We start from the raw sequence: 24,352 nt of genomic DNA, 5'->3' as shown, positions 1-24,352 counted from the left end.
CAGTCTCCTCTGAAGAAGTTCTTATAGCTGGTGAGACCCTGGTCTCAAGGAGGAAGACTGAGGGAGTTCCCTCCTGGGTCTGACTGTGCCCCTCCCCATAAAGTGGCTAAACCCCTCAATCAGGGCCAAAAATAAGCTCACAAGGATCCACACTTTAAATGTCCATACTCCAAGCTTCTCTCCCTTCTGCCCATGGAATCTAGCCCAGCAGGGCAGGATATCCAGCACCCAGGCCAGTTGACTGTGAAGCTCCACTCTATCCAGTGCATATAAGCTGCTGTGAGATGCTGATCACAGAAAGCAGAACTTGCCTCAGCTGAGTCAGGTGTGAGGAGCCCTTCCTTAGGATACCCCTTTAGCAATGATTCTGAACTGATGCTCTCTGCAGCTGGCCACTAGATGTGCCAACCCTGGCCTCCCTGGAGGGAGCCTGGCGCAGACCAGTGGGAGACACTGCCCATGACTGGCCCTAATCAACCTTCTGGGAGCTACAAGCAATCCAGAGTTTGTGGCTGACTCTGCTGAGCCCAGGTGTACATGGAAATAGAAAACTGCACACCTAGGCTGGATTTTACCCACTCTGGGCCTGGGAGAAGGTTGACTTAAAAGGCCAAAGTTGGCCCTGGCCGGTTGGCTCAGTGGAAGAGCATCGGCCTGGTGTGCAGAAGTCCCGGGTTCGATTCCCGGCCAGGGCACACAGGAGAAGCGCCCATCTGCTTCTCCACCCCTCCCCTTCTCCTTACTCTCTGTCTCTCTCTTCCCTTCCCACAGCCGAGGCTCCACTGGAGCAAAGATGGCCCGGGCGCTGGGGATGGCTCCTCGGCCTCTGCCCCATGCGCTAGAGTGGCTCTGGTCACGACAGAGCGATGCCCCGGAGGGGCAGAGCATCACCCCCTGGTGGGCATGCCGGGTGGATCCCGGTCGGGCGCATGCGGGAGTCTGTCTGTCTCTCCCTGTTTCCAGCTTCAGAAAAATACAGAAAAAAAAAAAAAAAGGCCAAGGTTCCCTGAGTCCCACCTCCTGCAGCCTCTGTCTTCTGGCTGCTTGTTGGGCTCAACCACTGAAAAAAACCCTGGTAGAGTCCAAAGCCTGCAGCAATTCAGGGATTAGGAAGGGTGATGGGTATGGCTCTGCCCGGCCCCAGGTGTCAGTTTTTCCAGACTTTTATCATAGACCTCAGTAGGGTGTGGCCTCAGGAGTCTGGTGAGTATGACCTCTGAGACCCAGAGGTGTGGTCTGCTCATAGTCCCGTAGTCATCATAGTTTCTACTGAGTTTCCCCTGAGGCGAAAGCACCAGTCATAGACTCAGGAGCATGAGAGGGAAAAAGCTTCAGCCTCAATGCCAAATGACTGAGTCACTGATGCACCCCCTGTTTCCTGGCTTCTCAGAACAACCCAGTTTCCATGACTGGGGTAGGAGAGACTCCTGAGGGTGGAGCAGTTGCTTTACCCCAGGCTGATATTGCTCAGAGTGGACTGCTCAACCCAATAAAGATGACGACTGTAGTATTGGAGAATGACTCAGCACAGGGGTTCCAGTGGCTGTCTCCCATGGTGTCTCTCTCTGGGCCTCCAACTTTATACTGTCCTCATGCAACTCTAGTTCTCTTAGCTCTCCCTCCACCAAAGCCTTGGGTAAGTGGCTATGAATGAGATTCTCTGTGCTGGCCCTTTAAGATGGAGCCTGCATCTCTGAGAGCTCCTGTCTCTTTCTCACAGACAGATACCTTGGTTCTTTTCACTGCCAAATGCTGTGTGGGTTCCTCTTCTAGGATCTGGGGCTCTAGGCTGGAGTGCCAGGCCTGGGCTAAGACCCACAGCTCTCAGGGAAAACCTCTCTGCAGTGAGAGTCCCTCTGGACCCTCTGCCACTGCTCGCTCCTGGGAGTAGGGCAGCCCTTTCTGCATCTCCACTTTTCCAACCAGTCTCGGTGTGGCTTCTTCTGTGATCCTTGTTTACAAATTCCTTTGTTTAGTCAACCTTTTTATACCTACCGCCCACTTTTGTATCTCTGTTAGTAGTAAAATTTTCTAACCACCCACTGGTTCTACAGTAATGGTGATTTATAAAGTAGGGAAGTAACTTTACTTTATAAAATTTATAAAGTAGAGTTACACAAGTTAAAGCATATAATAATAATTACTTACCAAGTTCTTTATGTCGGATTTTTGCTAAGTTTGGCAGAATAAATCTTTATAAAACAACTTACTATAGTTAAATCTATCTTTTTATTTATACTTTGGTTGCTCCGCTACCACCCACCATGAAAGCTGAAACGCCCACTAGTGGGAGGTAGGGACCAGGTTGACTACCACTGGTTTAGTTCAAAGTTGGTTTTTCCAGGTGATTGTTCTTAAGTTTTAACCCAATTTTGTCCTGGGAGATGGCAGTTGAAAAGTCTGCCTACTTTGTTGCCATCTTGAAATCTGTCATACCTTTTTGTCTTCTTGTAGAACCTAAATTATTCCAATATTTGTTCTTTGATAAAATTCTATGGATTATTTAAGGCTTTCTTAATTTTTTTTTCATTTTTTCCCTTTGTTTTACCCTAATTGGGTTATTTCAAAAAATTTTTTCTCCTGCTCACTTATTCTGTCTTCTATTTGCCTTATTCTGCTGCATATGACCTACAGGGCACTTAAAATTTTTTATCTGTTGTAAAGCCAGTATCCACGGCCACCATCACAGCAGCCTGGCCCATGCAGGTTCGCATTTGATTCAGACAGATGGTAATGAAACAATGGAGCCAAAAACTGGTGAGCCATCATCTATAATCCTAACTTGCACCCAGCAGGCAAGTAAAACACACACTGGGCTCCAAAACCCACTCATTCAGTGCTCACAAAGCTATTGACTTATCCGAGTTTCCTAGAATCAAAGGTTTCTAGCTCACCAGCCTTATTCACCTCTGTTTTCCATCTTCTTCTCTCTGCACAAACTCTGCACTAACTGGCTTCTCTTTTAGCACTCCACCATCTTTCCTGCTTCTCCTGGCCTCCTCCACGTGGCCTTTCTCTGCTCTCCTCTCTAATGCTAATCTCAAGAACTGAGAGAGCAAGCTCCTGGTCTGCCCCCATTTTATAGTGTAGAAATCAAACCCTTTAATCCAATATACAAATAAGGAAATTTCTAATACAAAGTCACTTATCTGAGGCATGATGGGATTGCACCACCCCACATCAAAAAAGGTGGGAAAGGCTTAGTCCTAAAACCAAGCCCCAGGCTACAAAGATCCTGCCTGCCCACAGCCCGCCCCCAACACACATTAATATAATCACGCCCATTCCAAGCAATAGGGCAACTAATATCACCTGGGAGATGGGCTTCCACGTGGGCAGTGCCATCTTTAACAAAGTGAGCATAATATATTTTATCTGCCCAACATCTGTTGAATTCTTCAGCTCCAGATTTTCTGTTTGGTTCCCCTTTATATTTTTCTCATTGTTAAATGTCTTATTTTGTTCATGTGTCTTCTTCTTAATCTCAATGAACTGTCTTTCTGACATATTTATATGTCATTGAATTTCTTCAAAACACCTAGTTTGAATTGTCAGCTACATTGCTCTGATACATATCTGAACTGGGTTACTGGAGAATTGTTACCTTTTGATGACAACAAGCATCCTTTGATTTTACATTTTTGTTTTTTGCATTTGAAGTAGCAGTCACCTCATTAAATCTTTCTAGTTGCCTTCAGATGGGGTTGTTGGGCAGATAAAATATATTATGCTCACTTTGTTAAAGATGGCGCTGCCCATGTGGAGGCCATTGCCCAGGTGATGTTAATGTGTGTTGGGGGCAGGCTGTGGACAGGCAGGATCTTTGTAGCCTTGGGCTTGGTTTTAGGATTAAGTCTTTCCCACCCGTTTTGATGTGGGGTGGTACAATCCCATCATGCCCCAGATAAGTGACTTTGTATTAGAAACTTCCCTATTTTGTATATTGGATTAAAGGTTATGAATCTACACTATAAAATGGGGGCAGAACAGGAGCTTGCTCTCTTAGTTCCTGAGATTAGCATTAGACAGGAGAGAGCAGAGAGAAGAGCAGAGAAAGGACATGTGGAGGGGGCCAGGAGAAGCAGCCAAGATGATGGAGTGTTGATTGAGAAGCCAGTTTGTGCAGAGTTTGTGCAGGGAGAAGGAAGGTGTTGGGCAGATAAAATATATTATGCTCACTTTGTTAAAGATGGCGCTGCCCACGTGGAGGCCATTGCCCAGGTGATATTAATGTGTGTTGGGGGCAGGCTGTGGGCAGGCAGAATCCTTATAGCCTGGGGCTTTGTTTTAGGATTAAGCCTTTCCCACCCTTTTTGATGTGGGGTGGTACAATCCCATCATGCCCCAGGTAAGTGACTGTATTAGAGATTTCCCTATTTTGTATATTGGATAAAGGTTATGAATCTACACTATAAAATAAGGGCAGAATGGGAGCTTGCCCTCTTTTGGTTCCTGAGATTAGCAGAAAGGAGAGAGCAGAGAGCAGAGAAAGGCCACATGGAGGAGGCCAGGAGAAGCAGCCAAGATGGTGGAGTGTTGAGTGAGAAGCCAGTTAGTGCAGAGTTTATGCAGGGAGAAGGAAGGAGATAGGGAACAGAGGTGAGTAAGTCTGGTGAGCTAGAAACCTTTGATTCTAGGAAACTCGGATAAGTCAGTAGCTTTGTGAGCACTGAATGAGTGGGTTTTGGAGCCCAGTGTGTGCTTTTACTTGCCCACCAGGTGCAAGCTAGGGTTAAAGATGATGGCCCATCAGTTTTTGGCTCCATTGTTTCTTTGCCGACTGTCCGAATCCAATGCGAACCTGCATGGGCCAGGCTGCTGTGATGGTGGCCGTGCCTACTGGCCTTACAGAGGTATACTGTTCATTGTAAGAATAATAAACTGGCCTGACCTGTGGTGGCGCAGTGGATAGAGCGTCAACCTGGAAACGCTGAGGTTGCCGGTTCAAAACCCTGGGCTTGCCTGGTCAAGGCACATATGGGAGTTGATGCTTCCTGCTCCTCCCCCTTCTCTCTCTCTCTCTCTCTCTCTCTCTCTCTCCTCTCCTCTCTATAATGAATAAATAAAATCTTTAAAAAAAAAAAAAAAAAAAGAATAATAAACTGTTACTATCTGGGTTTTTTCCCCTACTTTCTGTTTTCCAGATGGTAGCACTATAACAATTTTGTGGCTTCCCCCTTGCCCAAAGATCCTGGTCTGTTTTCTGATAGCATTCATTTTTCATACTTGCTGTTGCTACTGTGCTTAGGAGGGCATGCAAGGAGCCCACTGCAGGGTGGTGGAAGATCTGGGTTTAACATTTCAGGTGTCAGTTGGTGCCTGCGGACCTGGTGAGTAGATCCTTGGGGGAGGGATTACCAGGGCATCACAGAAGTCCTGCTCAAGTCCTGAGTAAAGTCAGCAGGAACTGCATTCATCCAATGCTCTTTTGTGGGAGACTGCAAGCTGGCAGTTTAAGGCTTAGCCAAAGGTTAAGCTCTTTCCCCACACCTCCATATTGGCTATGAAGCTGAGTATTTGTACTGGTCCCATTCCCCCACCTCACTTCTTGATTAAGTTGTTAGAGGCTATTTACATGCCCTTCCTCTCACCCTTTGTTTGTTCTGATGTTGGTTGATTTCAGTTATGCAGGGTGGAGGGTTTTCTGCACTTGGAAGAATTCCTGGGTTGCCTGGGTGTGACTCTGTATCAGAGACTTCCTTATTTGCATATGGCTCTGCACTGTATAATGAAGCAGACTGGGAGCTTTGCTTCAGCTCTTGCAAGCTAAAGGCTGCAAAGAGACCTTCTGATCCCATCCCTTTTCTCTCTGAGTTTATTTCTTCATTCTGCATGCACCATTCTCACTCAGGATCTAGACAATTATTAGCCATGCTGGTCCTGGACACTCTGATATTCTTATCTGCCTCTTCCCTGATATCCTCCTCCCTTCCACCCCCCCAGGCATGGAGGCCCTTTCTCAGTACTCTTGAGTGCTATTGGAGAAAAACAGGTTTCTCCAGCTGCTTTCTACATAGCTGAAGGAGGCACTCACTCACCTCTTTCTTCCTTCTCCACCCTTCTTCCTGCAGGAGAGTCTGACTATGGCACAGTGTTGCCCTAGCTGAGGAAAAGGGTGGGGCATGGGAGGATGGAGCTAAGAAAATTCCTTTTACTTACTATCTCCAACCAAACTCATATACGTATGCTTTTTCTCCATGCGCATGCTGGCATCTGCCCTCTGGAAGGCTGTGCTTCTGCAAATTCACTCATTTCTGGGTATCTGCCCAGGTGGGCTCTCTCTGGGTTTCTTCCCCAACAATGGGAGAAAGGTTTAAGTAAAGTTTATTGGCTCTTCTGATTTTGCAGTCCATATGAAGGTCTGTCTACCTATAACCATGCACACAGGGGGTGGGGAGTCTACCTCTGAGCCACCTAACATGTGCTGCTGGATCCCACAACTCTGCATGAACAGAATTTTGCTTTGTTGTTTAACAAGAGGGACAGAAAAGAGGAATGTCTTAGGCCACCGTAATACTGAGTTCACTCACACCTTTATTGTATGGTAAATATTTATTTATTAAATGGAAAATATTGATTTTTGAATGTTAAACCTTGCATTCCTAGAATAAAAACCACTTGATCATGATATACTATTCTTTTTATACATGGCTGGATTTGTTTTTGCTAGATTTTAAAAATATTTTTGGCATCGTGTTCATTAGGAATGTCGGTCTGTGGTTTTCTCCTAAAGTCTTTGGCTTTCATCAGTGTTATGTCAGTCTCATAATACGAGCTGGCAAATATCTCCCCCATTTCAATTTTTTGGAAGAATCTGTTTAAAATTGTTGGGTTTTTTTCCCCTTGGATGTTTGATAGAATTAACCAATAATGCCAATACATTTTGTGTAAAGTTTTAAATTATAGATGTAATATCGCTATGCATTTTTCTATTTCTTCTAGAGTGACTTACAGTAATTTGTGTCTTTTACCAAATGTGTAAACTTCAGCTAAGATATTAAATTTCTTGGCACCAATTTTTATTCATAATGCTCATTACTCTTTTTTTTTTTAGCGAGAGAGAGAGACAGACAGGAAGAGAGAGAGATGAGAAGCATCAATTCTTTGTTGTGGTGCCTTAGTTGTTCATTGATTGCTTTGTCATATGTGCTTTGACAAGGGTGGGGGGTGCGGCTCTAGCTGAGCCAATGACCCTTTGTTCAAGCCAATGATCTTTGCACTCAAGCCAGAGACCATGGGGTCATGTCTCTGATCCCACACTCAAGCTGACAACCTCAGGGTTTTGAACCTGGGTCCTCAGCATCCTGGGTTCATGCTCTATCTTCTGTGACACTTTTCTTTAAATAAAAGATTCCGGATAGCACCTCAGTCCCTCCATTTGGAAAGCCCCCCAAGCCCTGGCCTTGTCCCTCACACACATACACAAAAGCACATGCTAAGGAGAGTGGTGGAGAGGTCTCCTGGGGCTGGGCTCCCTCTTCTGTGAGTTCTCACAGGTTGAGCATCACCCCCAGGTGATTCCATCCCATCTGCAACCATCCTGTGCTGCCCTCAAAGTTCTGCCAGGGGCTGACCACTCTCACCCCTCCTTGCTCACCTGTAGCACCCAGTGTGGCGCTTTGTGGGGATGTGTAAGTGAAGGGCTGGCCCCCAGAGCAACTCCCCGGGAAAGGGGAACCTGTGCTCCCCCAGCATGAATAGGCTACCTGGTGGGTCTTTGTTAGAGGCAGAGACACATGATTTGTTTACAGGGTTCACAGGGATGGAGGCCTCGCCACGCCCCAGTTCCCTGGTCGGTGACAAGAAATGTCTCTGCTTCACAGGCTGAGTCGTTGAGCTGTCCCAGAGAGCACGCTGTTCAAGCGGGTGTGAGACAAGCAAAGGGAAATTAGCCATTTGTTTAGTGTAGATTCAGAACATGGGCATGTTATGGAATTTGAATGCAAAGCGGCATGAGGCCTGAGGGCTGCCATGTCCATCTCTAGGATTGGGATATCCCCAGAGGTGGATTAAGGTCAGTTGAGGCTCCGGACGCAGAAGAAAATATTGAGCCCCTTACATTAGAAAAAAGTGTCAAGTTGGGGTTTTGCAGGGCCCTTCAGAAGTTGGGGCCCAGGGCGTGCGTCTGGTGCGCCGCTGTTAAATCTGCCTCTGGATATCCCTACCGGTTGTTCCCTGTCCTGACAGACAGTGATGGGCACGGCCCACTTGTCCTCTGGTATTGCTCTTCCCAAGCTTGCTGACACATTATTTCTACAGAGGGCTTAGGCTTAGCACCTAGACTGGGACTTGGAGAAGTAGACTTGAACTGAAGTCCCATGAGCTATGTGATCTGGAGCATTAATTCAACCTCTTCCAACCATGATTGCTCAAGTAGCAAATGAGGACCAGAGCATCCTTCACCAGGCTTGTCGTAGAGGTAGGTGAGCATGTGGGATGCTTCCTTATGGAGTGCTGGGCCCTCACTATGTTCCCTAGCCATAACTTGGGATACGTTATCTGTTCTTGTACAAGTTCATTGAATGTTTACAGAACATTAGTCATTCTTTGCTAGCTAAGCCTCTTTCCAGCTCAAGCACAGATACAGTAGTCAAGAACCGCAGGCATTCGTGCTGCCCAGAAGGCAGGAACAGCTGTCTCAGGAAACACCTGGATTGGAGACTGCCAGGGCAGCCCTCTGCAAAGTGGTGGTCTGGCTGCTTTGGGTCAGTTCCAACTTTCTGGAGGTTGGCAGTCTCCCAAAGTCCCTGTTGGTGGTTTCAAGGCACCCTCTACCCTGCGATCCAGAAAACAGCTCGAGCACCGCAAGGGCCAGACAGATAGGAACAGAGAGTGAGAGCACTGGTCTAGAGGTCAATACCAGACATCGCTGGCTGCCAGGAACCCGAATAACTACCAAAGCACAAAGCTCTCCCACACAAAAAAGAATGTGAGTCAACTGCAGAGAGTCAGAGGAGCAAACCTTCCAGGCAGACAAACCTCAGAGGGTCAGCCAGAGCTCATTCTTAGAACCCCGCCTGCGGATCTCTGGCGTATGCTGGGCAGGCTGACACCCTCAGTTCTCTCGGCAGCCCAGTACCCTGAAACAAGCCCCATGTCCCTCACTCTGAGGATGGGGGCACAGGTGATGTCCGCTCTGTCCTGCCCCTTCCAGGCTGGGTGTTTCTGTTCTGGCCCTCTCAGCCTGGCCCCACCTGCACCACTCTTGCCCTCACCCAGACACAAGAGCTCTCCATGTTCATCTTTATTTAAAGACTCAGAAACACAGGCATCATACTTTATCATCACTGTACATTCTTCCAAAATCACACACTGACATTGGTGTGTAACAAAAGCACTGTGTGTGTGTGCAAAATACAAAGAACTTCCCAGCCGGGTTGTGGATCTTATTTGGGGCACGAGAGTCAGGGACGCTCTTGCCTGGCTGTCTCCCCACCTCCCTCCCATGGTCCTCTGCTGGCATCAGGCCCCCACTACCTCCCTCAGGGGTGGCAGTGGACTCTACTGTGCTCCCCTAAGGAAGTGTCCTTGGCTGTCAATGCCACTGGAAAACCAAGATGTGTAAGTCCCTGGGCCAGGAAGGAGGTTTGCTACACCTTAGTGAACAATGAATGTGTCCTTCAAGGCAACATGCCTTGAAGAAAGGGTCTCGTCCTGCTTCTGCTCGTCTCTGGGTTAACTGGTCATGAGGGCCAATGGGTCTGACTGTGTGCGCTTGGAAACGCTCAGCCTGTTGTGCGCGTGCCACCACTGGGTTCCGGGCACTTCCTCTGGGCGACCGTCCTGATTGGACGCCTGGCTGATGGGGCCGATGACATCGCTTCCCTTCCCAAGTCGGTACCACTGGCCGCCCCAGTGGATGCTTGGCAAGGGCACTGGACACTTGCCCCGGCCTGCTGTGAGGGATGCTGGGCCCCAGAGGGCTACTGCCTCACCCGTCACTGAGCTGTTGGCTCTCCCATCTCCCACCAGGGTCAGGTGGGCAGGGACCAGGGACGGAAAGGAGGTCCAAGCTGGGCTGGCCTGTGGCTTAGCAACTGCTGTTGGGTTTTCTCGTAAGACTTTTCTTACTATGTAGGGACTTGAGTGAATTCTGGTTTCCGTGGAGAACACTCATCCTCGTCAGCATGTTAGCCCATGCATGTCTTTAGTAATGACATGATTTTAAACACACACATGACCTTTGCACAAAGATGACCAGGAAGTTGGTAACTGATGGCGAAAGGATACCCTGCAGTTGTTAGTGACTCGTGAATGGGGCTCCCTATGATTAAACTGCATTTTTTTTTCTTTGATTCAGAACAAAATTTCTCAAGTTTTTAAATCTATTGTCACCGGGGACATGAGTCTTTCTTTAGGCGTGATCCTGCCAGTGTGGCAGCCACCCACCCTGCCTCAACAAACATCAAAGTGGCATCCTGAAACAGAAACTCCAAAAACGGGCATTTGCATTTCGAAGGCCTCATGCCAGGCGCCAGGGAATGGGTTTCTGAACTGTGTTTTGCCCCTGAAAATCAGGGGGCTCTTATGGTTACCTAAGGCTAATTTATTCAGCCTCATTTAAACCTGAGTGATTCTGTAAAAATATAGAGAGAGGGTTTACAAATTGTGACTTTGAACAGGTAAGAATGTAACCCTAACGTGTGAATCTCTCGAAAATAAGACTGCCATGTGACAGGGCTCCTGCGAGCAGTGTGTGCAAGAGTGAGCACCGGACTTCAGGACGCTTCCTGTACCCGCCTGGGGAAGGCCCAGGGACGGACCTGCCCCTCCGTTGTTCCTCCGGTCCTGGCTCCCCCAACCCTTCCAGCCTGCGCTTCCATCTGGCACTGCTGGTCTCTAGGCCAAGGTCTGTTCTACCTGAGAGGGGAGAAGTTGTGTATATTTTTTCAAAATCTGAACTTTGGTAAAAACTTCACATTTCAATTGTGGGAAACCATCTTTTGATAACACTGATTGTAGTCCCTCTCACTAAAGCAATAAAAGAGAAATTCTGCTTACTTTTTTTTAGGCTGAGGTGGACCTTCCTGTCCCTTTTAACTATCACACAAAAGGAAATTATAGTGGCCTTTCCTTGAAATGTCTCCTGTTCTTGCATAATAGTTTTCACTGTCTAGACATGGCATAGGGCTTTGGTAAGGGTTTCAAGAAATTGTCTTTTTCCAAACTCCCTTGAACCTCTCCTAAATGGATTCCCTGGGATCCCGTGCAGTAGCGGCCAGCACTGTGGTATTATTGCGAGTGTGGCCTTTCCAGGGTTCTACAAAATGTGTTTAGTAAATATGAAAATTCTGCTCGCCTGATGTTTCCTCAGACATTTTTTTTCTTTCAAGCTCAACCAAGTCATTACAAAAATGCAGCACCAGATGTATGAAAAATAGGCAACGTATGACTGATTAGAAATATATAAAGTCTAACAGCATTACGTTAAAAACATGTAAGAAAGAAGCGATGCAAAGGGACAGTGGTGGCCAACGACAGTGCTGTTCAGATAGTGGGGGTGGGGCACAAAGCCACAGGGAGCTGCCTGAGCCCCGACAGACAGAAGCTTGTGGCTCTCCAAGGGCTGGTCGCACCTCAGGGAAGGCCAGAGCTGGAAACAGCCTTGCTGAGTGGCCAGGTGGCAGGTGACTGAGGTATAGCTAGAGGGGCTAGAGTAACTAGGACCCCCGCAGATGCTGCAGGCCCAGCCCGGCCCAGCCCAGCGCACACAGGTGGCTGACAGATGCTGCAGCTGGGACACCGTAACCAGTCACAGCAGCTCACCAGCCTCACCAGCATCTTCCTCTCCTCCAAGACACACTGTACAGTTCACACAGGGGCAGCAGGCACCTCATTTAGGAGCAACCCTAGGGCATGCTCTCGGTTGGGGGTTGTGACCGAAGGCACAACCTCCACATCCCTGGGCCCCCACCCCAGGCTGTGGTGTCCACTGCCGGGGGCCCTCGGGTGTCGTGGCTCTCCCCCTGCTCCATGGAGCTGGCTTCCTCCCTGGTGAGCGGGGTGTGGAGAGTCTGTCTTCAGAAGCTCTCGACGAAGCTGCCCGGGAAGAGGCCCGTGCGGCCGTTCTTCTGCAGGGTCCCTTTGTACCAGCCGTCCTCTCGCTTCTTGTGCACAAAAACAATGTCACCTTCCTTCAGCTCTATCTCCGCCTCATTCTGGGGGGGATACGAGACCACCACACGGTACCTGAGGGGCGGACAGACCACAGTGAGTGAGCTTGACCAGGCAGGCCAGAGGGTGACCAGGGTCTGCTTGCTCTCTGCTGCCAAGATCTCTCCTTCACTCTTTCCCCTCTGGTCTAATTTGGGGCTACTTTTCCCTCTTAAAAAATCCCATTCATCTTTAATTTTAATTTTTCTGAAACTTTCTCATTTTTACCAAAAATTTAGCAATAATTTCCTCTGTGATATCTTTTAGGTCCTGATCCCTGCAGTTGGACTGTTTCCACTCGCATGCACCCCTCCATGTCACATGGACTCTTCTGTGGACCCCCACAGGCCACAGGTGGGACAGAGAAGAGGCGGACACTTCAGCCCTGGGGCAGGCATTTGGTGAGAGCAGGACCCCAGGCTGTGTCCCTGCTGCTGTCCCATCCTGACACAGGACTCTGAGTGGGTGACCTCAGCACCTGTGTCAGGGTCTCTGTCTAAAGAGCAGGCAGGTGGAGGACGCCACTCAGGCAAGCCGCCCCACCAAACTGGCTGAGTTCACATTATACACGAGGCCCAATTTTTCACCAAGTTCACTCCTGCAAAGCCCAGGCCCCTCCCGAAGCCTCCAATCTCTGTGCTCTTCATTTCAGACCAACATAACATAGGATCCAGGTGATGACCTGGCCCGCTGAGCACTTGGAGGGGGAGCTGTGGGCCTGAGCTCCACCCAGACAAAGCACAGACCTCCAAGGGCCCCAAGAGGCCTTAGCCGGGGCAGCAGGTGGGTGGGTACCAGGTGCTGTCCCCTAGAGCTGCCACTCAGACAGCTCTCTGGGTCTGAGACAAGGTCTGACCCTCTCTGGCATCTTGCCTAGAATCCCAGGGTCAGCATGGGTAGGTCTGGCATACATCCCATACCTCACACCTGTCCGTCAAGCCTCAGAGGAGGAAAAAGAAGGCTGAAAAGAACCTGTGCTCGCTCTGAGGACCTGCTTTCTTCTAAAGCACCATCAGAACAAACCAGTATATATGCCCTTGTGCCCATGTCCCTCATGGCCCCCAGCCTGACAGGTGTTGCCCTGTCCTCACCACTCCAGCCAGCTGCACCTGCCCTGCCTCCTCAGGGAAGTTACGCAGGCATGTGTGCTCTGACATGGATAGGCTCTGCACCCTCAACTGCACAGCTAGTGACCATGGGCAGGAGTGAGGGGAGGGGCTGCCTACCTGCAGGGTACAGGAGTTGGGGCTCTAGGACAAAGTCCAGGTACTAACGGTGAATAGTTCGGTGGCCGGCAGAGTGTAGCCACTCTCCCTGCCTGAAAACACCTGCAGACATGGGCTGAGGCAGGCTGGGGACACTCGGCCAGGCCACGCCAAGATGCTCCATAATTGTTCCCCAACTTTCCAGGCAATATCCCCAAGGCCAAGCCTGGGCCGCCTGGGAGGCCACACGCCAGTCAATCTAGGCTGCATTCTCCCAGCGACCTTGCCACAAGTGTCACCATGGGTTCCTCCAGGTGACGGCACCTAACCTAACCCAGGCCCCCTGCTATGTCCTCACTCCAGTTCAGCCTGCTGTCCACCCAGCAAACCCCAAGTGAGAACACAAGGTGTCACAGCCCTTCTCTGCTCAGAACACCACAGCAGTTTCCCCTTTCTCAGAGAGAAGCCAGAGTTGGAAAAGATTTCTGTGTTCCCATGACCTCTGAGCATGTCTGCTGACCCTGCTTCCCTTAAGGGGTCCCCAAACTTTTTACACAGGGGGCCAGTTCACTGTCCCTCAGACCATTGGAGGGCCGGACTATAAAAAAAACTATGAACAAATCCTTATGCACACTGCACATATCTTATTTTAAAGTAAAAAAACAAAACAGGTACAAATACAATACTTAAAATAAAGAACAAGTAAATTTAAATCAACAAACTGACCAGTATTTCAATGGGAACTATGGGCCTGCTTTTGGCTAATGAGATGGTCAATGGGCTCCTCTCACTGACCACCAATGAAAGAGGTGCCCTTTCTGGAAGTGCGGCAGGGGCCGGATAAATGGCCTCAGGGGGCCACATGCGGCCCGCGGGCCGTAGTTTGGGGACCCCTGCCTTAGATGCCACCCAGGGTACCACCTCAGGGCTCCTGCCCAGAGTGCTCCTCCCTTCCTGTCCCTGAGCAGCCCCTACCTTTCGCAGGCCTGGCCGTGACCTGGTCACCACCCAGGTTGCAGGTCCCCCACACTGGCATGCCAGTTCCATGCCCCCTGCAGTGGGCCTGCCATGCAAAGCAGCTTGGTGCAGAGCTGTTCACTTGCCACACTGCAGGCACACGTTGCAGGCTTGCTGCGCTGCTGGTGCACACTGTAGGCACACGTTGCAGGCTTGCTGCGCTGCTGGTGCACACTGCAGGCACACGTTGCAGGCTTGCTGCGCTGCTGGTGCACACTGCAGGCACATGTTGCAGGCTTGCTGCGCTGCTGGTGCACACTGCAGGCACACGTTGCAGGCTTGCTGCACTGCTGGTGCACACTGCAGGCACACGTTGCAGGCTTGCTGCGCTGCTGGTGCACACTGCAGGCACACGTTACAGGCTTGCTGCGCTGCTGGTGCACACTGCAGGCACACGTTGCAGGCTTGCTGCGTTGCTGGTGCACACTGCAGGGAGAGGTGGAGCTGGAGGGTGGAAGGCAGGGGCTGCTGGTAGATGACATGGGCTGAATAGATGAGACAAAGAGGATTCCAAGATGGCAACAGGGTAGGCAGATGTTCCAACCGCCACCTTCCAGGGCCAAACTGTATTACAACTAAATTTAAGAACCATCATCTTGAAAAACCAACTTTGGATTAAATGAAGAGGAATCCATAATCACAGATCACAGAAGAAGCCACATCGAGACTGGTAGGAAAGGTGGGCATGAAAACAGCTGCCCTGCTCCCAGGAATCAGTGGTGCTGAGGGTCTGGAGGGACTCTCACTGTGGGGAGCTTTATCCTGAGAGGTGAGGGTCCTAAGCCCTGGGCTGGGTGCCCCAACCTAGAGCACCAGAGCCTAGAAGAGGTGCCCACATAGCATTTGGCAGTGAAAAGAGGCAAGGTTTCTATCTGAGAGAAAGGAATGGGAGCTCTCGAAGATGCAGGCACTGTCTTAAAAGGCCAGTGCAGAAAATTTCATTCACAGCCACTTACTCAGGGCTCTGGTAGGGCAGGGCTGAGAGGAATAGAATCATGTGGGGAGTGTGTGAAATTGGAGGTCCTGGGAGAGATACTATGGGGGACAGCCACCAGAACTCCTGTGTTAAGTCATTTTTCAATACTGGCATTGCCATCTTTCTTGGGTGGAGCAGTCCCCTCCACGTGGTATCAGCCTGGGGGAAAGCAGCTGCTCCACCCTCGGGAATCTCTCTTGACCCACCCTATAAAAACCGGGCCATTCGGAGAGGTCAGGAAGCAGGGGTGTGTATCAGTGACTCAGTTTACTGATGTTGAAGCCAGAGATTTTCCCCACACTCTCCTGAGAATATGATTGGTGCTTCCATCTCATGGGAGACTCAGTAGAAACTGTCTGGACTGTGGAGAGACCACATCTCTGGGTTTCAGAAGCCACACCCTACTAAGGTCTGTGAAAAAAGTCAGGACAGACTGACACCTGGGGCCAAGAGGGGAAGCCATACCGACCACCTTTCCTAATCCCTGAATTGCTGCAGGCTCTAGACTCTACCAGAGGTTTTATTTCAGTGGCTGAGTCCAACAAGCAGCCAGCAGACAGAGGCAGCAGGAGGTAGACTGATTCCAGGGAATCTTGGGCCTTTTGCTGACTTTTCCCCAGGACCAGTGCAGATAAAAGACAGCCTAGGTGTATGGCTAGGTGTGTCCATGTGCACTAGGGCCCAGCTCCAAGAAGGCTGCTGAGGGCCAGTCACGGTCAGTGTCTCCCACTGGTCTGCACTGGGTTTCCTTTAGGAAGGCCCAGGGCTGGCACATCCAGTGGCCAGCTGCAGAGAGCACTGGAGCAGGACCTAATGATCCTTGCTGGCAATGTGTCCAAAGGGAAGGTTCGTCAGACACCAGACCCAGCTGAGGTAAGTTCTGCTTTCTGTGGTCAGCACTGGCACAGTGGCTTACACACACACTGGACAGGGTGGAGCTCCATAGTTGTTAGCCCAGGTGCTGGATATCTGGCCCCACTGGACTCAGTTCCACAGGGGGAAGGGAGAGAGGCTTGGAGCATGGACATTCAAGGTGCGGGTTCCCTAGAGCCTATTGTTGAGTCCAGTTGAGGGGCTTAGCCACTTTCTGGGGAGCACAGTTAGCCCAGTAGAGGACTTTCTCAGTTTTCCTCCCTGAGACCCGGGGCTTCCCAGCTGGAAGAACTTATGCAGAGGGGACAATTGGCCCCAACCAGTCTAAACCTGCTGCTCACCTAACTGGGGAGAAATACACTTGGATTATCCCAGTGTCTGAAGAATCAGGCTCTGGAGTAGGGGCCACCTTCCCTGTATTGAACTTCTGACCAAGAAACCCTGACATAGGGGGTCTCACTAACATTGTATTCCTAAACTCAGCTGCCCTAACCCACCAAGCTTGCAACTTGTAAAGTGGTTGGTGGGGTGAGACCAGTCTGGGCCCACACTACAGTCTTTCTACAGAAGGCTCTGTGGGAAGACCAGGCAGCTGCAAGAAGAGGGGGAGCTGCTGAAAAGTGGAGGCAAGTCTTATTTATGGAGCTTGGGGCTTTTATGGAGCTGCTGTCATCTCTAAGCAGGAGAAAGCTGATCTTCATACAAAGGTTGGCCCCTTCCACACTCCCCAGGCACAGAAAACACAGACACAAACAGTGAACAGAGCAGTAGCTGTGGACAGGTGGCTCACAGAGGTTACAAACAATGGCTAACGCCAACCCAAAAGACCTAGAACCAGCACAACCAATAGTAAGTGGCAGACAGCACCAACTCTAGACTCAGCTAGCTACACAAGCAGCATGCCCAAAGGAGGAGTCCAGCAGGCACTAGACACTGTGGAGAATAAATACGCCCCACAGGGCAGACACTACAGTGTGTAATACACATGATCAAGGTTGACCCTTAGAGCCAGCCAGCCTGAAGGGATAGCCCTACCCATGAAAGGACCAACTCCATTCAAGACTCACATACAAGAGGAGGGTAAAAATAACTCTCAAGAAACATTCTTAGAGCAAGGAACTCAGGTGACCTGGAGGTGAGTATCACTGAGCTCATCTTCCTCATAAAGACACCACAACAAATTTGGGACTCAGAGCAGAGGTAATACACAGACAAAATGGGCAAAGAAGTATGACCCAAATGAATCACCAAGAGAAAACCCAGAAAAAGATCTAAATGAAATGGAAGTAACCAAACTACCAGATACAGAGTTTAAATAATGATTATTAGGATGCTCAAGGATCTTAGAGTAAGAATGGATGATCACACTGAGAACTTAGTAAGCATTAAAAAGAACATTGAAACCATAAAACAGAACCAGTGAGACATCAAAGTAATTGTGATATGAGAGATACCCTTCATCTCTCCCCTTGAAATTTTAACAAACTGAAACTTAACAAACCAGTGAAGGAACCCCAGCTGGGCCGATAGTCTTGCTTGAAAGATCCGCAGACCCAATCAACTAAAGGTAGGAAGGGTAAAAAAGTGGAAGTGGAAGATAAGACACACTCATGGTTGGCTCAGGAAAGGAGAGAAACCTGGAAGGACTGGGTCTTCTTCCGCCACAGGAACAGAGACTGGAGGGGGGGAGGATTTGAACCAAAGTGGCAGAGAGTGGGGTCACCATCAATGTTCCCATGGTCTGCCTGCAGCCTGAGCTAAGACAGAGACACCAAAGTACAAAGTGCAGTCCCGCAGCCTCCCAGATCCCGCCTCCTCCCCTCGCTGGTATGGAGAGTGGCAGAGACACACCCATAGCTGAAGAACAAGGTGCTCTGTGTCTGGTCTCCTGCTCTGTTCAGACACAGGGAGGAGAACATGGAGGCTTGATACCACCATTGCTAAAGCCCTCACAAGTCCCGCCCATTATTGTGACTCCACATTTACACAGTGGCTTCTTTTTTTTTTTTTTTTTTTAAATTTTTTTTATTCATTTTTAGAGAGGAGAGAGAGAGGGTGAGAGAGAGACAGAGAGAGAGAGAGAGAGAGAGAGAGAGAGAGAGGAGAGAGAAACAGAGAGAGAAGGTGGGGAGGAGCTGGAAGCATCAACTCCCATATGTGCCTTGACCAGGCAAGCCCAGGGTTTCGAACCGGCGACCTCAGCATTTCCAGGTCGACGCTTTATCCACTGCGCCACCACAGGTCAGACACAGTGGCTTTTCAGTAGAGTTCAGCCTGGGATTCTACAGAGCTAAAAAGATAGAAAACACTCTCGGAAATATTTTCTTCTAATTTTTTGTTTTTCTGTAGTTCTTTTTGTGGTTGTTGCTGCATTGTTTGTTTGATTATTGCTTTTTATGATTTTTGTATTTTATTTTTGCAATATTTTTCTCTAATTTTTAATTTAATTTTAATGTTATTATTCTTTGTGGTTATTCTGCTTATTTATTTATTTTTTACATGCGGGGAGAGAGAAACAGATTCCCGCATGCACCTCGACCAAGATCCACCCGGGAACCCGTCTGGAGCAGATGCTCGAATCAACCAATCTATTTTTAGCACCTGCAGCTGATGCGCTGGGACCAACCTGAGCCATCCTCAGTGCCAGGCCAACACTCAAACCAATTGAGACACTGGCTATGGGAGAAGAGAGAGAGAAGGGAGAGAAGAAAGGAAGAAGCTACTTCCTGGGTGGGGCACACAGGCCCGTGGGTCTCAGCCCAGAGCCCACACGAGTGTTCCTAGGTTGATGGGACACAGTCCCCTCACTGCCCCTTTGGCTCCATATCCCATCAGTTCTGAAAAATTTCCTGATGAATCTCTTGTAAATCCTAACTTGAGAACCCAGGAGAATTCAGACATGAAATATGTTCCCATTTTATTCCCAAACTTGTTTTACCTGATGCTCACTGGGCACGGTCAGAACTGAGTTGGTAGGGCTAATGAGGAACGTCTATTCACGCCAGTCTTCAGTACACCCCCCCCCCCCCCCCCCCCGCTGTCTCTGCACTCCAAAAGTGGCTACACACCTCACAGACACACCCACGCCGGCCATGCACAGCCATAGGGAAGCACGCTGATCCACCACCCTTACCTCTCTCTGGGCAGCGGTTTGGGCTCAGGGTGGGCGGCAGCTGTGGAGGAAGGGGCCTGCCTGGAGGGAGACGAGAAGTTCAGATCCAAGGAGCCCGCCTTTCTGTGCAGTGGCTCTATCCACATGGCCCCCTGAGCCTCGCTGTCTATGGGGCAGGATCCTGCCCGGCCATGGGTGGACAGTGAAGATACTTCAGGCCCCACTGCTCCCTGGAGGGAGGCATCCAGTGCCACCTGGGGGTCATGGGTGGGAGAGCTGGATGGCGGGGAGCGAGACTTCTTCTTGGTGGATGCCCCGGCTAGTAGTTTCAGCAGCCCACTCTTCCTCTCTCTCTGGAAAGACACAAAATCGATGCCAGTGAGTTAGCTAGTGCTCCTAAATGCCCTTGTGGTGAATGACCGGTAGATGGATAAGCCTTTTGGAAACTTTAGACACAATCTGGTAAAGTCGGGTAGAGAAATGAAAAGCTAAGATGGAAAACCTTTCCAACTCTTGTATTCCTTTCCCTGAACCTGGCATACATGCCCCAAATGGTCCCAGCAGGCCTCTGGGGCAGGCTGGAGAGTGACATGCCCGGGCACTGTCTCTGAACTGTGCCTTAGCGTGGGAACCTCATCGGCTGTGTCGGGGGAGCTAGCAGCCAACATGATTTGGTTTCTCCTTACCCAAGTTTAATAAGTGTACTTCCCTTCTGGGGGGTGTTGATTATTCTGCATCAGTCTTCCTGAGATTAGCTCCTGCAACCCTGTGGTGCTGGACACAGCCTCCTTTGCCAGGTTTGCTTTGCACACGTGATCTGGACCACATAGGAACCTGCAGCACATGTGTGTATATGTACATGCATGTACCTCCTAGGTTTCCCAGGAGAGTCACTTGCTTGTCCCAGAGCTGAACATGGCCCCTGGTGAGGGCCACTTCCTCCAGGCCCTGGATTTCCTCACTGGTGAGCACCTGCCGACAGCTCTCCTACCTTCAGGGATGTAACAATATCTAGGTCCTGGCTCCTCACATACAAAACCAGTGGAATAATTGGAAGGATCTGCCCTTATACAGATGAAGCCTTATCTCAATGTCACTCCATCGGGACACTCAGAACCCCTTCTAGGCCTAGAACACATTCCCGGTTCCTATAGACGACCCCCTGCGCCCACCCGACATTGCCAACCTCAAGCGGGACAGCAGCCCAGTCTTCATCAGGACTCGGGGCTTCATCTCATGGTGTGGGCACAAAGTCTACTCCCTACAGATGTCTGAGGGTCAGCCTGCAGTGGCGACGTCAGCCCAGATGAGGAGCCGGACAGCATCTTTGGGTGGTCCAGCCCAGCATCACATCTGCTCTCCTATTTTCCCTTAACTCTAGGCAGCATAGGTGTGAGCAGGCGTCTCACCTCAACCTCTTTCAGCAGTGCTAGTGCAGAGGACTTGGAGGGCTTAAAATGTAGCTACCGCCTGACCTTGTGGTGGCGCAGTGGATAAAGCGTCAATCTGGAAATGCTGAGGTTGCCGGTCCGAAACCCTGGGCTTGCCTGGTCAAGGCACATATGGGAGTTGATGCTTCCTGCTCCTCCCCCCTTCTCTCTCTCTCTGTCTCTCTCTCCTCTCTCTCTCTCTCTCTCTCCTTTCTAAAATTAATAAATAAAATAAAAAAAAAAATGTTGCTACCAACACTCTAGGGACAATCCAGGTGCAGGGCAGATCACATGTGCAGGTGTGCGTGTGTGAGAGTGGACACACAGACAGATGCTTTTAGAACAATGTGCATGGCTTGGCATTTGTACATTTTCATGGTTTTATTATTCAGTTTTCCAATGTTCCTATGGAAGTTAGGTGGCAGGCAGACATAGGGATATTGTATAAAAGGGCAGCAGTGCACAGAGGTCCAAAACTGTACCCACTGGGTCAGTGATGGCCACCAAAATATCTTTGGTCACAGGGCTTACAGGACTCTGAGGTGGACAGATGTGAGAGTTCCTCTTTCAGACTTCCTCCGCTGCATGGTCAGAAGCCAGTAGGGGAAGTCAGTGACACTGAAACTTTTTTTTAATTGATTTTAATTTATTGTGTTTACATAGTCTAGTGTTGCCCTGAATGCACCCCCCTCCCCCCGTATTCCCCTCAATATCTCCCTTTCCCCCCTCCCTATACTGCCCTCCCCCCTTCCCATCAGGTTTATCCCCTCCTATCATCCCCTTTCCCTCTGTTTTCTTTTCCTCTGGTCCCTTTGATCTTTCCTCTGTCTCAATTCCATTCCTCAGTTCACATTGTACATTGGATTCCTCAAATGAATGAGGTCATGTATTTTTCTTTTTCTACCTGGGTTATTTCACTTAACATAATAGTTTCCAGGTCCATCCATGTTGTTGCAAAAAGTAAGATTTCCTTCTTTTTCATGGCCCCATAGTATTCCATTGTGTATATGTACCACACCTTGTTAATCCACTCGTCCACTGATGGACACCTGGGCTGTTTCCAGATCTTCGCTAGTGTGAACAATGCTGCCATAAACATGGGGGTGCATTTCTCCTTTTGAAACAGTGCTATGGTGTCCTTGGGGTATATTCCTAAAAGTGGGAAGCTGAGTCAAAAGGCAATTCAATTTTTAATTTTTTGAGGAATCTCCATACTGTTTTCCACAGTGGCTGCACCAGTCTGCATTCCCACCAGCAGGCACTGAAACCTTTTAAAACACATATATCTAATAACACACGTATCCTTAAGCTAAGTCATTAACACTTTAGTATGAACAAGTCATGTTTTTCTCTTCTCCTAGCACTGATATTAAAAGGATGTAAGCAGATGTCCTAAATATACTCCATGATGGTAACAGGCTGGCATGGTGAGCCCAGGTCTGATGAGGATCAGGCGGGTGCCAGGTAACACAGCACAGAGCACCCTGTCTGCGCACTTTACCCGGCTCAGCCCTGTTCTGGCATCCATGAGAAAGACAGGTGTGCTTGGGCACAGTTAAGAAAGCTTCAGACCTGACCTGTGGTGGTGCAGGGGATAAAGTGTCAACCTGGAACACTGAGGTCGCTAGTTTGAAACCCTGAGTTTGCTTGGTCAAGGCACATATGGGAGTTGATGCGTCCTGCTCCTCCCCCTTCTCTCTCTCTCTCTCTAAAATGAATAAATAAAATCTAAAAAAAATTTTTTTTTTAATTTAAAAAAAAGAAAGCTTCAATAGTGCAGCCACGAGGGGGGCATCGTGCAGCTAGCTCAAAGGCTGCCTCAGTCAGCCCTGTGCCCCACCTTGCTGGGGCTCCTGAAGCCAACACCACTCCAAGGTGGGCAGTTGGCAGCGGGCGTCTGGCTCCTTGTGACCTAAAACCACAGAGGGGATGGCATGGGAACTGGGAGGACACAGCATGGATGTGAGGGGCCATATCTGATGGTCCATGGCCTTCTGGGCCCAGTGGTCCAAGCCCCTGCCCTCAGGTCCCAGCCATGGCTTCCTGCTAGCACGCTCCCTGACCCAGCCTTTTCCTTACCCTCTAACTCCTTTCAGCCCAGAAGGCCTAGGAGGCATGTCATTCCTGGCTAGGCTCTCCTAGACAATATGTGTTAGAGGCAGGGCTGTGCTTACTTTGTGCACTAGGGCAGCCCCAGTGCCTAGAGCAACACCTAGAACCCAGCAGGTGTGCAATAACTGCTGAATGAAGTGAGCTCAGCCGGCATGGACTCATGTGGCCCCTTCACAGTGTCCTTCTGCCTCAAGGGCAGAGAACAGGTTCAATGGACCACCGCTTGCCTGCAAAGATCCACAGTGGGAAGAAAGCCCCCCCCCCCCATACCACAGCATGCTCAATGGGGTGTGTGCTGAGCTGAGTGAGGATGAAGTCGGGGCTGCTCAATGTGTCTGTGGCAAAGACCAGTCTCAGTTGTGAGTTTAGAAAGGGATGAGCAACAGTGATTGCTAATTTTCCTGCCCCAGTCAGTTTCCATGGTTACATATGACTGATCATTTTCTTAATTTGATTTGATACCAAGGCTGAAAACTGCCCCTGACGGGATTCTCTCAATGCCTACCACCAGTCACAAGGAACTGCCGTGGAACTCAGTGTGCTGGCCATCATGGAATGCACACGCAAGACATGCCGCAGGCTCCCTTCAGTTTCCAGCCTGGACTCCCTGAGGAACTCTACACCCATTCTCCTCCTGAGTAACCTGCTAACAACGGTGTCTCACTGACAGAACAATGAAGGATGCAAAGTGAATTAGGAAGGTGGTCAAAGAATTCTCATGCCATATCTGCCTGTGGGTAGGCAGGAAACCACAGCAGGCAGGTATGAGAGGCTTGAGGAAGGCCAGGCCTTGGAGAGGGAGGGAGGGTCCTGAGTTCTCACACACCTGCTAGAATGGCCAGCAGCCATCCATTCAGGAGGGAGCTGGTGAGATCAACGCCTGTCAGAGGCCTGACCCACATGAGTTCACATGACAAACAAAGTTTTCAGGGGCTTTGAGATACTAAAACAAAACAAAACAAAACAAAAAAAGGGGCAGGACATCCCTTTAATGAGTTTGAATCCTGCAAATCAGACTTGGAAGCTCTTTGACTGGAATTTTCTGTTTGGGCAGTTTCTCACTGGAGATGGGAAAGGGTGATTAAAAGCCGTGTCCTGCCCTGGCCGGTTGGCTCAGCGGTAGAGCGTCGGCCTAGCGTGCGGAGGACCCGGGTTTGATTCCCGGCCAGGGCACATAGGAGAAGCGCCCATTTGCTTCTCCACCCCTCCGCCGCGCTTTCCTCTCTGTCTCTCTCTTCCCCTCCCGCAGCCAAGGCTCCATTGGAGCAAAGATGGCCCGGGCGCTGGGCATGGCTCTGTGGCCTCTGCCTCAGGCGCTAGAGTGGCTCTGGTCGCAATATGGCGACGCCCAGGATGGGCAGAGCGTCGCCCCTGGTGGGCGTGCCGGGTGGATCCCGGTCAGGCGCATGCGGGAGTCTGTCTGACTGTCTATCCCCGTTTCCAGCTTCAGAAAAATGAAAAAAAAAATAAAATA

At 49.8% G+C, this 24,352-nt stretch overlaps 1 protein-coding gene across 3 annotated transcripts in view; it reads right to left on the bottom strand.

The window, feature by feature from the left end:
* Positions 1-9,229: 9,229 nt before the first annotated feature.
* The window catches only part of SH3RF3 (SH3 domain containing ring finger 3), a 191,463-nt gene continuing 176,340 nt past the window's right edge, over positions 9,230-24,352 (bottom strand). For all 3 annotated transcript variants that reach the window (XM_066376895.1, XM_066376894.1, XM_066376893.1), the window contains 2 exons: positions 19,358-19,689; positions 9,230-12,189 (listed from right to left, as the gene is read on the bottom strand). In XM_066376895.1, the coding sequence (XP_066232992.1) occupies positions 12,021-12,189; positions 19,358-19,689 (501 nt within the window). In that variant the 3' untranslated portion in view covers positions 9,230-12,020. The remainder of the gene's footprint in view (positions 12,190-19,357; positions 19,690-24,352) is intronic.

This window comes from Saccopteryx leptura, chromosome 3, assembly GCF_036850995.1.
Source record: "Saccopteryx leptura isolate mSacLep1 chromosome 3, mSacLep1_pri_phased_curated, whole genome shotgun sequence".
Taxonomy (NCBI): Eukaryota; Metazoa; Chordata; class Mammalia; order Chiroptera; family Emballonuridae; genus Saccopteryx; species Saccopteryx leptura.
This window is presented reverse-complemented; position numbering and strand designations above follow the sequence as displayed.